Source organism: Pezoporus flaviventris, unplaced genomic scaffold (assembly GCF_033815535.1).
Source record: "Pezoporus flaviventris isolate CSIRO_AGI_PZ_B2104156 unplaced genomic scaffold, CSIRO_AGI_Pfla_v1 ptg000002l, whole genome shotgun sequence".
NCBI lineage: Eukaryota > Metazoa > Chordata > Aves > Psittaciformes > Psittacidae > Pezoporus > Pezoporus flaviventris.
In genome coordinates, this window is record NW_026892550.1 from 22014102 (window position 1) to 22028629 (window position 14528).

The following is a 14528-nucleotide window of genomic DNA, read 5'->3' on the forward strand; positions in this document are numbered from 1 at the left end:
GTTTGGGGCTGGTTGGTTTGTTTTTAAACTTGGAACTGTACTTCTCCCACATGCTCCATAACTTTTTTTTTTTTTCCTTAATAGAGACATGAGTTTCTGCAGAAGTGTCAACAGAACTGGAATTCATCTTCGGTTCCCAGATATGGCATGAAAATGGGAAAGAGTGGGATCAGAGATGCTATTTCCTGGTACATAGCTTTAGGTAAATGTTGTGGGATCCCATGGCAGATCCATAGGTCAGAGCAGAGAGAATGACTTGTGCACACACAACCTTTCCCACAAACTCCTGTCCTACTGACAGGGCTTATATTCCTCTAGGAGAGTCTGCTATTGCCTCCCACCCCTCAGATACATTTCACCAAAAGCTTACAACATTCTTGGTGCCACATGATTGCAAACGGCACATTTCTCAAACTCTAATGTCCCCTTTCAATATGGGTATTTCTATGACCAGTTCTGTCTTCAGAAGCAGAAAGTACCCAGGCTGGAGACATGTGACTCACATACTTTATAAACAAAATAATGGAATGATTTTATTTTCTAAAGAAATGTAAATATTGAAAAAAAGAACTATAAATACTCCAAAACAATTAGCAAAGAGCAAAGCTGACTTCCTTTATCTTGTAAAGCTGCATCACATTTAGGTGCCCTTAAGATGCCCTATTTCCTAACCAAAACAAGAAGGGAAATGTGCAGTGCACTCATTTTCCAAGGCAAACAAAGCACTGTAAGGGTTTATTCATAAGAAGTTAAAACTTTTTTACTTCCCACCATTTCAAACTGGATTTGTCCCTTTCAGACCTCCCCAAAATCTGCACCAATGGAGGGGAAATACAGTAAAAAAAAAGAAAACAAAATGAACCATCAGTCATTTATAGAAGTAAAAATATTGAAAGATGGAATTAGGCCACCATTCCTTTTGGAAATTTGGCCAGAGATAATCAGAAACTTAGCAGGGGTGTGACTGTGTGTGTGTGTGTGCATGTGTGTGTGAGAGAGACTAAAGAAGTGTCAGAAAATCTTTTACTGGGAAAGATTTTTCAGGTCTGAAATGGCATTTCCCATCAAAAGTCAGTGACAAAAAAAAAGCCCAGACCTTATTACTGCAAATCTCTCAATAATCAAACATGGACAAAAACCACAGCAGCTCATTAACGTTATTCAACTCTTACTACCCATGTATCAGGATGGGTACTGTCCGAAGAACGTGGAATTAATGTGAATGGCAATGGTTTTGATGCATCAAAATGCTCAATGGGACAGGGAGACAGTTTCCTGTTCACCTGTGTATCAGTCACCTTCACAACTCTGTTCCCACAGGAGTGTTACATGACAAAGAAGGATGTTAGCAAAAGAAGACAGGTCAGGAAGGAATGCTAAGGAAAGACTGCCTCCAGGACAGGAAGAATGTTAGCGTGTATCTGTGGCCGCTCCCTGTGGCAGGGAGGAACTTCAGCTCGCAGGCAGTCAGGTTTCAGGGACAGTTGTCTGCACACCCTTCAGAACTGTCTTACATCAAGATCTTTAAGTAATAGTCATGGCTTAAAAACATTACTTTTCCCTCCATCTTAATTTTTTCTCTGTCAAATCAAATACCTCAAGAAAGTGGAAAACATGCATAAAGTCAAAATAGCACATTTAACTTGGACCAGCAGGAAGACATGCTTTCACATAGCCAGAAGAAACATACTACAGGGTGTATTTAAAAACATGGTTTTATATTGAAAAGTATTATATAAATGTCTAAAACAGAATGAAGTTGCATGTGCAGTTTTATGCACCTGGATGAATCAATCTGATAGGTTTGCTCAATACAGGCTTATCAAAACAGCATGTAAGTGGTACACTATGAAAAGCATAAAATTAAAAAAAGTAATGCCAGTAAGCAAAAGGAAAATTTGCCCACCTCCTCATAGCCCCTGGGACACAATTACTCAAACAAAAGAATAGGTTTTTATTTGCTCCAGGTGTATGTGTATTCTCTATCAGCAGCCAGAAATAGCACCAAGCCAAGAGGGATAAGGAGAGTTAATACTCACCGGCCGTTGTCACGGCCCACACCCCAGACTCTGATGCTCACAATGGGCTGTGAATGAAGAACTGTGCGGTCCATGGGATCGATCAGGTTCAGCATGTCATTTTCCAGTATAAGGTACATGTCTTTGCCCTGCAACTCCAGACAAAGTACAGTTACACATTCCGTCCCCCTCTCAATCTGAGATCAGTGTGTGTTATGCCTATGCTGTTTAGACTTGCTTCATTTATTCAAAGTTTCCATTTGTTCCAAGACCAATTGAAAACAAGTTCATTTACTTCTGGTGTGAAAAAGATCCAAGATGGTATCTTGCTACTACTGTATTTTTAAATTATCCCAATCACAAAAAGCTTTGACGTCTTTTAAATGCAAGTGTTTGACTCATTCGATCCCATTTGAAGTTATTCAACAAATTATGCGTTTATCCATTCTCCAGTAAATATTTCCAAATGTATGAGAAGTCAAGAACTGTCTCAATAGTAACAGCTTACATCAAAACCTGTACTCTTGAGGCAGAGTTTCTTCCCTCAAACAATGTGCTATGTTTCCATAAACTTTAACCAATGGGTCATGGGAACAGACAGCAATTTGTACAAGTCAACGGATTTGTAGAATACTCTTTGAAGAAACATTAATTAAAGGGGAAAACCCTAGCATTAAGACACAAATGTGAATTCTTCCAGTGACTGCAGAATCCTGAAGCCAGGATTTCTCCCTAAGTCTTCTGGCATGTAAGAACAAGAATGTTTTTCCCCTTAGAGGAAACAAATTTAGAGGCAATTTTCCTTTTGATGCTAATTCACAAGTGCTAATCTTCCTCCTATGCCTAGTATTTAAGAAGGTCTGCTACCCGTTTTATCACGTCTAATAGCTCTCTTCTCAAAGACTGCACACCTACTCCGCAGAACACAAAATCCCACAGAAATCATCTAGACCTATTTCTGAAAGGTAAGACAAGCTCCTACTGATAAGAACGTGGAAGCTATCAGCTAAATATAGAGTAATTTATTTCCTCTCTATTGTGCCAGAACCTATAAATGAACGCAAAGAATGGAAAGGGTCTGACTTCCTACTGACAAATGTTTCAACAACAACCTCTTTCTTCACCTCAGTGACATAGAAACCCTCTTCCCGCTTGGTTACAGTGGCTCAGGTTTTAATGACATCTAATTTTGTGTCTAAGACATAGATTCATGTCACCCTGGGAGGGCCTGCTTCCAGGGTTTCCAGGCTAGACGGCAAGGGGCAGTCACTACTGATCACCTCTCTCACCCCCAAATCTCCTAACAGGGATTCAAAGGGGAACAGTGACACAGAGCTGGCAGGGGAAGCGCCGAGAGGCGGTATGGGAGAGGCAGGGGATGTGGGCTGGTTATGCAATGCCAACATAAGAACATTTTGCCTGATACAAAAAGTATAGCTGTGGCCAAGATGCAAGGCTGGATACATGGGCCGCTCCTAGAAAAGCTTAAACAGATGTAGCTGCTATAACGATGCATTGAAATGCCTATGGCATACAGAAAGAGAAACACAAGTGATAAAAAACAAAAGCCAGGATGACACCAGGCAGGCCAGGATGATGAAGGAAACCAAACAGAAAATAGTCATCACAAAGAAAAAGGGTAAGAAATTTGCTTGGAGAACAGAAGCAGTAAACAGATTGTGTGAAGAATGCTACCAAGTGTCACAAAGATTGCTTTTTGGACCCATTTCTACTTACGTATTTGTTCCAGAAGGAAATTATTAAAAGAAGGTAAAATCTGTTCATCATGCAAAATACACTGGGATTAGGGTAATAAAACTGAATACAATTTAGCTGGAAAAGATGGGAGAATAGGCAGATAAGCAACATTAATCATAGGAAATTATCCTTGCAATGCTTAAGGGATAGCTTTGCTGCAGTCAGAAGCAATATATTTTGCTAAGTTTTGTTGCCTTATTATACAAAGGCTATTTTAGAGATAAAAACACTGCATAGGGCAAGAAGAAATTATTCAGATAGAATGGGAGTTTGAACATGAGCCTCAGTGTTTCAGACTCCTGGAGAGCTGCAGAGGCCTGATGGTCCATGACAGGGAAAGGGAACAGCCACATTGAGAAAGTGAATAAAGGAAGGCAGGCTCAACTCCAACACTCCTTCAGGGAAGTGCTATAAATTGTGGCATATAGGTCGATGGCAACAATGATCCTTTTTCATGTAAGTGAATTTGAATTATACATGAATAGAATGCATGGAAAAGTAGCATCACAAACAGATGAGTTAAGTTTTTCTTCTTAGATTTTACTACAGAACCATGGAATATAGGAATTTACAGGGAATTTCCCTGAATTTCATGAAACCCCAAAATTAAAGCCAGTGACAAAGCTTTTGCAGCAGGTTCAGGATTTTACTTAGCATGTGTGTGTGTGTGTGGGGGGGGTTGTGTTATATTTTGTGTTTTTAAATCATGAAAACTTGGGGATGGTCCCAGACCAAATTTCACTTTCATTATATTCTAGCTAAAATAAATCTTTAGCCAATCTTAAAAACTGTCTCTGCAGTCATTGGTTCTAAGCTTCATAACAGATTCCTGCTGTGCATGCTGCACCTGCTATATCAGTGACAAACACACTTTTTTCAGATTCCTCTCTAAAACATGTCTTTTCCAATCACTCTTGAAGCATTACATTGCCAGCAGAAAAATGGGATTGGTTGTAATGATTTCTTTTAAAAAAATCAAGAAGACAATTTACTTCAGGGGCCACCTATTCAAGCACAGTGCCGCATTGTTCTGTCAGGCCTATATTTTATGTTTTTTAATGAACAGCATTCTTAATTAAAACTTCCATTCAAGAAGACCAAAACTTTTCACCAGTTTGTCTTGAAAACCTGTGAGGGTTTCCAACACAGAACAATGGGACTGACAGAGAGAAATATGGAAAAATGTGAACATTAACTCTTAAACCAAAAGAAAGCACACATTTTCAAGGTAAAAAGATATATTTCAAGTTGATCAAAGTCCTTCCAGCTGAAAAATGGATGAAAACCCCATGTACTTTACACACATAAAGAGACTGGGTTTTTCTCAACCCAGCATCAGCAGTAAGTCTATGTCTGTCCATGACTGACACATCTCCAATCACTTGTCTAGCTGTATTAACTAAATAGGACTGTTCCCAGAAGGATAAAGAAGACCAGTCTTATCTTATTTATTTATATGTACAATACATATTTCTTACATAGAAAACCCCTTCTGAAATTACTTTAAACAGACACTCCAAATGTGTTCCTCAAAACACAGTTTTAATTTTTAAACAGGCACTTTCTCCCAGTTCCTCCTCTGAAGTGTCTCTGCACTGTTGTGGCTGTAACCAGGATGCTGACTCAAGCCTTGGACTGCAACAACAACTTGCGAAACGAAAGGATATTTTTCCTAAAATTTTTACTGAAATAGGTAAGCCTTTCTTTTAATTCCTCTTCTGTCTGGCAGTGATGTTTCACTTAGATCATGCAAGTGAAGCTTCCAACATTCACTCCTACATCACTCTGGCATTCAAACTGTGTGTAGTAAATCGACATTAGTCTAACCTCCTTAAAACATGTCAGGAGAGAGGCAGAGAATAAGGTTTGGATGAAGTTTAAGTTGTTCCATGAACAATCAAATAATGATGCTTTTTTATGGATTTGTCTTCTATGTTCCCTATATGTCCCACCACTATAACCCTACCTTTTCCTTTCTTCTTGTTTCAATTACTGATCCCTCCACACCTTCTACTCCATCTATTTCAGACATCTATTTCTGACACCACAATACCTCAAGCTTCCTTCATCATGTTTCCCCCTGAGATCACACAGCATTATCCTGTCTTTCCTCCCAAATCAGAAAGAAGCACAGAGCTTGCGTGGTTTAGCTGATGAAGGTGCACTGACCCATCAACAAACCAAGAAAGAGAAGAGCTGGGCTCTCTGTTTTTCCCTCAATGTGTGAGAATCTGGCATCCTTCAAAACTGGATGACACTGGTAAACAGATTCAAGAGTTACTGGAGAGGAACCAACAGACTGATGACATGAAATTAACTTCCTTCTGAAAAACTGATAAAATAATTATCTTAAAGTAAGGCATCTGTCCGTCAGTCTCAGTCTTCACATACATTTCAAAAGCACAGGCCACACCAATCTGGGTTTCCTTAAAGCCCTTTTGTCACTGAAACCTCTGAAAATGCTGTTCCAAAGCACTACTTTCAAACCTTCATCAGGAGAAAGACCTCCACTGATTTTGGTTTGTCTGAACCCAACCCTGTAATTCCACAGGTGTATACCAGCACAGACATAAACATGAAGGTGCGATCTTTGTGCTGCTGTCCTGATCAGTTCAGAACAAAAATGGCAGCACTTTTCTTCAGGCCTTTTTATGTTTCTTGGCAGTGCCAGCTGGGTTAGGGAAATCCCAGGCACACAGCATGCACATATTTGCCTACAGAGTTGTTCTTTCAAGACATTTTCTTACATGAGAGGGATGTTACAAGAGAAGTAGCTGACCCTGTTCTTACCTCTCCCCAAATGCCAACAGTGTCTCTGATGTCGTTTTTACAGTAAGAGAGCTGTCTGATACAGTTGTTCACAGCAACACTGCTTTTTCCAGGAGCTAGATCTTCTTCTGCCATTTCCACCCAGCCCAGGGATCGCACAGCAAAGCACTGAAAAGAAACCAGAAAACATTTGAAGATGTACTGGAGTACACAACACACTGCTGTATCCAGCTATGGAAATCGAGTTGTGCAACAGAAACTATAGACAGGTAAGGTTAAAGAACCCCAGCTAGAAGGGGAACAAAATCAAGGCCTTGTAGATGAGGCCTTTACTTATTCTTATGCTCGAGAATAAGTAAATTAAAATATAATTTGAGAATGTCAGGGTGAAAACATTTGAAGGAACAACAAAGAATACACGACTTGCCAGGAAAGATATCCATGGAGGTAACAGTAATGATTTATAATAAAAATACTTCTGTTAATATAAAAGAGGAAACAAGGGAGCAGTAAATAGTATGATATATATAAACACAGAGAAATAAAGGAAAAAGCGTAACTACAGATATAGTAGAACTGAAATTTTAGCTAGTATCTAGAGCTGTAATTGAAAAGAAAGAAAATAGTAGTGGATTATGTCTGTTGTGAGATTCACACTCACTGCCTGGCTTTTAACCAGGAAACTGAAATTGTTTTGTGGACTGCAGTAATCATTTCTGCAGTAAGTTTAATGAAGGTAGCAAATGATAACAAACTCAAAGCACTAACAAAAGGATAACCTATCATAAGAGGAAAGCAGCTTTTTTCTAGAAGAAATTAAAAATGACCTTTAGAATAAACCAACCTAATTATACAGTTTTTCAGCAGAAAGATGTTTAGCCAACCAGACTACTTGGTTGGCAGAACAAGCCAAGGCAACATTACTTTGCACATATGGTGCTTTTTGCAAACAAAACTAAATGGGAGAAACGGAATGGCACCAACTCTACCCTACATTTACTAGAGAATAAAAAACTAATTCTGGAAAAAAACATGCATGTTTGCTCTCAGGCTTTATGATTGGTGACATACAGACCTCACACTAAGTGAATAGGAGCTTGTCTACAAGACCAAGATTTCCTCCAGAGAACAGTATGGGTATCTCACTCTCAAATGGCAATGCGCCACCAGTGATGGATGCACAGCAGACTGACTGCTGTACCTCCTTAATGGACACACCAAACATTTAAGATGGTTCCTAAAGGTTCAGCAATAATACTTCCTGAATGATACCAAATTCCTGCTGTCTTCTGGGTACTTACTATGGCAACAGACACCACCATCAAATGCTGCCAAATCAAATCCCACCCAATCATCTTAAAATAAGGCATCTGTCCATCAGTCTTAGTCTTCACATACATTTCAAAAGCACAAGCCACACCAATCCAGGTTTCCCTGTGACTCTGTGCTCGAGTCAGTGATTGCACCACCGCTGACTGCACTCACTTTTTACATCCAAATCCTCTTTGCTAACCATGAAAATGTCTACAGAGGTAGAGGAGTTGGCAGGAACAAGTTCCAAAAGTACAATTTACAATTAATAACTGAAAACCTGACATCCTATAACATCTCCGTTCTTTCATCCCAAGCCTCCCCTTGCCAAGATGTATCAAGCATTAATGTCACTTACTTCTCACTCCTTGGTACCCCTGCTTGCTTCAGTGTTATTCATATGTTTCTTCTAAAATGTTATGCTGCCCTGGAATGCTATGCTCTTCTGGCAAACTGACTTGCAATTGTTTCAGTTAATCCAGTTCCCTGTTATGTATTTGTCACAACTTTAACCCTGCAAAGACCAACACTCATTGTTCGGCACTGTCGCCTTGTGACACAGTGCTTTCTTTGCTGTCAAGAGCATCCTAATGGTGCTTGGGAAAGCAGGCAATGATCCTGGGAACTGCCTGAAGTTATGCTGAAACTGGTGGCTGCTGGGAAACCCACTGCCTTCAGCAGGACCCTATCACATAGGCACCCAGTCCAGGAGCAGCAACAGCAGGTCCATGCTGGAGTTACCAATTAATCATTCTTCTTGAGATGCAGTAAATATATCAGCTTCCAAGCTCAAAAGCTGACACTGAATATTCGTTTGCTGCCTTCTAAAAACTGCTGTGAAGTCAGTGAGTAGATCAAGCTCACACACCACCACTGGAGTGCCATTTGGGAAACACTGTCCTCAAAACAAGACCCAAAACACCAAGGTATTTTAAATATGCATAACATGCCAACTTTGGCAAACTAAGGGAGGAATAAAATTCATCAGTGGGTAAAAAGATTAATGTGCCTCTCCCTCCTTCCTTTTTTTCTTTCTTTTTGTGGATGTATTACTAATTTTTTTCCTTTGCTTTGCAAAGAAGGAAACCAATATTCAAATTCTCCTACGTTGCTGCTTCCTGACCCAGCTCTTCTGGAAACCCACGGAAGTGCTGACTTTCAGATTTTAAAGGGAGATGAAGGAGAAGGTGAAAGAGGAAACAAAGGAGAGGTCAGCACTCAGGGTGCTCTTCACTTCAAGGCTACAAGAGGTACTAAAATTTTTTTTTTAGCAATTATTAAGGTCATTTAATCTCAAGATGGCAGAATTGCTTCTGGCACATTAAATGCTCATGAGTCTTGTTGAAAGTGCTGTGATGCCCATTAGGGTATTAAATATTTATCTTTGCAAGCTTTTAAAACACAGATTTTTACCTGTGCCAGAAGAAAGAAATTTTTTACAAGTATTTTAACATTAAACTGAATAACAGCATACTAGCAGAGAGAAACATTTTCTACATCATCTTAAAAGAGGTGAAGAACCAAATATATAAAGTGTACTGCTTCCTCATTATTCTTCATATCTCAACCATGTCTGTAATGTGTTAGCTGCTTTCTGAACACAAAGATGCAATGAACAGAGTGTATCTTAAGAAGGCAAAAACCTCATGAAAGACAATCAGTTTGAGTTGACAAGCGGCAAATCTCTTATTAGTAAATATGATGAACTATTTTGGTATTTTTTCCTGGCCATTTTTTTTCTACGTTTAAAATTACCCAATTGTGGCATCCACTGTATTTCTTTCCCTTCCCAGCCCACTGTCATGATAGTGGAGTGAGCTGAATGGGATGCTTTTGTACATCCTAATATTCCCCTCTTGTGAAGGGGCTTGGTTTCCTTCCCTGATTCCACTCCCTCTTGGTGCTTCCAAGCCAGATAGATATGAGAAACCCTGCTGGCTTCTGGTACCCAACAAACTTTTGCTTGGGTGTTTTACAAGCCCATACTGTAAGCCAAATAAAGTGCTTCTGAACAGCTTCATCAAAACACAGAGATTTCCCAAAGACCCACTGAAAACATAAAACCTCTTCAATAAAAGCCAGACAGACCCAACACCCCACTCATGAGACAACACATGTACCTGAGTATACACATACAAGACACATTCTGTCACTCAAAATATATGCAAAGACCAAAAACCTTCTACTTCTTGGTCAACTGAATACATGTGATGGCATGATTAACAAGTGATGAAGTTCTTCATGCAGATTTCAGCTCCAGAAAATATGACTCAGAGTAACATGCAATACATACCACGCATTCAATATGAGTGTAACAGAAGTATTTATACACACAGCTATGGGGTGGAAGAACAGTGGAAGTGCGTGCACAGAGCTCTGCAGCCCTCTGTATATTGCCAGCAACTGTATTACATGAGATCCACTTCACCTTTTATCGTTGGCGGGTTTTTCCCACCTTATTTGACTCAGAGGTTCTCTTTATAACAAAAGAGCACAAAACCCAGCAGAAACAAACCACCTTTTATCTTTCATCAGGTATGACCCAATTCTAAAACAGGGCTAGCCCAGTTAGCCACAACAGCAGAACTGCTTAATTCTCTCACCCACTAATCATCATTGTTCTCTGGCTCCCAGCACTGATAGTTATTAGCTAAGAGACAAAGTGCTTCCTTTGACCTGAAAGAACTTTGCTCACTGAATCTTCTTTTCTGCTGGAACTAAAATCTAGTCAAAACAAGTGTTGTGGTTTAAGCCCAGCCGTAAATCAGAATCATGCAGTCTCTGTCTCAATCCCCCCGCCTCGCTCCCAGAGGTATGGGGAGGAGAATCGAAAGAATGTAACGCCCATGGGTTGAGATAAGAACAGTCCAGTAACTAAGGTATAACACAAATTACTGCTGCTACCACCAATAATAATAACGATAAAGGAAATAACAAGGGAAAAGAATACAACTGCTCACCACCTGCCAACCAATACCCAGCCCGACCGAGCAGTGATCTAGCCCTTTCAGGTAACTGCCCCCAGTTTATATACTGGGCATGACATGCTGTGGTATGGAATACCTCTTTGGCTAGTTTGGGTCAGGTGTCCTGTCTCTGCTTCCCCCCCTCCCTGGCAGAGTATAAGACTCAGAAAGTCCTTGGTCAGAGTAAACATTACTGAGCAACAACTAAAAACACTGGTGTCATCAGCGCTGCTCCCAGGCTGAAAGTCAAAACACAGCACTGCAGCAGCCACTAGGAAGGAGAAAAATGACTGCTACTGCTCAACCCAGGGCAGTATCCACCCCTTATTCCATGCCATTTATGTCACGCTCAGATCCCGCATTTTCAATGTACCATCACTCGTATCTCATATATATACATATATATACACCCACAGAGAGAGAGACAGAGATGGAGATCGAGATCATTCCTTAGTGCATGGACCAATCCCTATAAAGCTGCTGAGTCCATCCGGTCCATGGTGTCGGGCTCCATCTCTTGTAACAGTCTTTCAGCACAGGAGAAGCTCTGTGCAGTGTTCACACACATGAATAAACTCAGCAACAGTGTCCCTTGCTAAGTCCACCCCTTGATCATGAGTCCATCTATATGCCACATCTCTGCCCTGATGGCCTGAAGTGTCATGGGACCATCAGGCTCAAAATAATTCACCCTCCCTTTCAGCAGTTTCTGCAGCTTGTCGTTGGGGACGCCATACAGCTGCCTTCCATCTCCAATGCTTCCAAAGCACGGGAGGGGCCCACTGGCCTAGATACTTGCCCATGCTGTCCCACACACCCTGCCACTCATGACTGTCCAGCCTTGGGGAAAATCTCTTGCTCCTCCTATATCGTCATCTAACCTAGACAAGGCCCAAACGTGACTCCGCTTAACTTTCGAGATCAGACAGAACGGTCGTGGGTAAAACACACTCTGTATGTGTGCCAACGTGGTTATCCCCATTACAATCAGCAGGCAGGTCTCAAGGGTACCCAAAGGCCATCCAAAACTTGCAGAACTCTCAAATGATGCTGCTGTACTTGTCACTGTGGCTGGTGTAGCTGCTGTACTTGGAGCTGGAGTAGCTGCGCTGTCTGCTATGGTTGGAGATTGAGTAGCTGCTGTACTTGTTGCAGGGGTGTGTGGGAATGTCTCCCTCATAGGCTGACCACCCAAGGAGGGGAAAAAGATGCGTAATTGCTATACACTTCTACTATATACCTCCCAAAGTATAGAGGTGGTGACCACACTGGGAATTCAAGCCAGATCAGTTTCATGATCAATGATTCTATTGAATTTCAAGTCATTACCATAAAGTACAATGAAACAAGAACCTTAGCCCAAGGCCCCCAGCCGATAAACACTAACACAGCAAATACTGGCTGTAAGTAAGGTACAACATGCTGAAACCGTGAGATCAAGAGCAACAACTTTGAGAGCCAATAAATCAGCGTTGTGACGCATGATTATTACTCCAAAACAATAAATGCATATCACAAATATGATTAGACATGCTCTGTCTAATCTGTCGTTATCTCAACCCTTCGTGCCCCACGCTATACACCAAAAAGAACTGTCATGCTTTAAGCTCAGCTGTAAATCAGAACCATTCAGTCTCTGTCTCACCCCCTCCCATACCCCGCCCCCCCCTCCCCGCCAGCTCCTGGAGGGATGGGGAGGACAACTGGAAGAATGTAACTGCCATGGGTTGAGATAAGAACAGCCCAGTAACTAAGGTATAACACAAACCACTGCTGCTACTACCAATAATAATAATGGTGAGGGAAATAACAAGGGAAGAGAATACAACTGCTCACCACCCACCAACCAATACCCAGCCTGACCCGAGCAGCGACCTAGCCCTTCCAGGTAACTGCCCCCAGTTTTACATCCTGGGCATGACATGCTGTGGTATGGAATACTCCTCTGGCTAGTTTGGGTCAGGTGTCCTGTCTCTGCTTCCTTTCGGCTTTCACTTCTTCCTGCCAGAGCGTGAGACTCAGAAAGTCCTTGGTCAGAGTAAACGTTACTGAGCAACACCGAAAAACATCAGTGTTATCAGCACTGTTCCCAGGCTGAAAGTCAAAACCAAAGCACTGCACCAGCCACTAGGAAGGCGAAAAATGACTGCCACTACTGAACCCAGGACAACAAGCCAAACTGAAAATAAGGCTGCAGCTCTCCTTGTCTATGAGCCCAGTAAAACAGGCAATCCTGGTAATGCCAGTTGGTTACATACCTCTGCTTGAGGCTCACAGATAATTACTGGGAAATCATAATTACTGGCCCATCATAATGTCAAAGTAACCCAGATGCCAGCTTTTGGCTTACAGTAGTCTACCTAATTTCATTTGTCTGTCAGAGAATAACCAAATAACTCTTATATCGTGTTATATGTTATTAGTATTAACTTACAAAATGAAATCCTACAGTTTCCTGTGCCTGGTCAGACCACCTGCTTTATCTTAAAATCAAAACTCTACATAGGATGATTTAAATAACAATATCTAATAAAGATAAGGGAAACTGCCTGTCCCCAGACCCCTTCCAAGACCTGGCAAAGAAAAACAGGTTTGAAGAAAACCAAAGAAAGCTGATAAATACAGTAGGATAAAAGAGATACAAGAATTGTGTACTGTATTTGGATCACTGCTATTTGAGACTGGGATGATAAAAAATACTACCACAAACACCATGTGTCAGAGAAAAGTGAATGAAAAAACATCACTTAAACCATGGTACATTAATAGTATGTACATTCATCTTGATTGGAGACACTGCATTTCCTGCCAGGATACACAGGACATTGCGTAAAGAAAACACACAGAGGAAAAAAGGCCACCTTATCACACACTGCCCCATGAAAAGGCAGGTGAACAGAAATGAAAATACAGGTACCACTGCTCAGCTTTACAGTTCTGGAGAACAGATATTCACATGACTGCAAATTCAATTAATATTGAAGGGTTAATGATCTGTAGCCAAAGAACCAAACTCATAAATGGTAATCCAAACTCTAAAAAGCTGTAAACCTCACTCACAGTGCAGTTCTGACCTAAAGCATGGCCTAAAGCTGGGGAGCTGTAGGTCTGAAGGAATGAGTGAACTGTGGACCACGCTTCTGCTCTTTGGCACAGCAAAACTTCTACCTCAGAGTAGGGTTCTGCTTTGTACCAGATTTTCCAAGAGGAACTCCTGAAGGAGCTTTGGCAGGAACACAGAACCGTGACAAATCTCTGCTCTCTGCATGTCAGCAAATGCCACACACTGACTGTTGCTCATGTAGTGCTAAGCGTGTAACATTAACAACAATAAAATCAAAGGAACCAAAGAAAATCTAATACCCTACTAGACAGAGGCCAAGAGATGAATTATGTATGACTGATGGTAGGGTAGCGTTGGAAACTGGATGGATCATAAGGGCATGGGTGGAGAAGATCCCATTACAGGGAGAAAATGTACGAGAAAATTAGTCTGAGACCAACCACCTAATGTACATTACAAAACCATGGGCTGATTGTTTTTCAGATCACACAGCTTTTGGTAGCCACTATGAACATCTATATTAGAATATGTTTGCCTTGGCAATTTAAATTCCTGCTACTAAATTCTTCTCTATTTCTGAACCTACAGGACATGGTTCTGAGTAGTTTCCCTTTCTGTTTTTTTCAAGGTTATATCTGCCTG

The 14528-nt window shown here is 41.0% G+C and overlaps 1 protein-coding gene across 10 annotated transcripts in view; it reads right to left on the bottom strand.

Moving 5' to 3' along the window:
- Window positions 1–14528, bottom strand: part of APBB2 (amyloid beta precursor protein binding family B member 2) — a 116015-nt gene that overhangs the window by 41781 nt on the left and 59706 nt on the right. For all 10 annotated transcript variants that reach the window (XM_061471472.1, XM_061471520.1, XM_061471511.1 and 7 more), the window contains 2 exons: window positions 6567–6713; window positions 2040–2167 (listed from right to left, as the gene is read on the bottom strand). In XM_061471472.1, the coding sequence (XP_061327456.1) occupies window positions 2040–2167; window positions 6567–6713 (275 nt within the window). The remainder of the gene's footprint in view (window positions 1–2039; window positions 2168–6566; window positions 6714–14528) is intronic.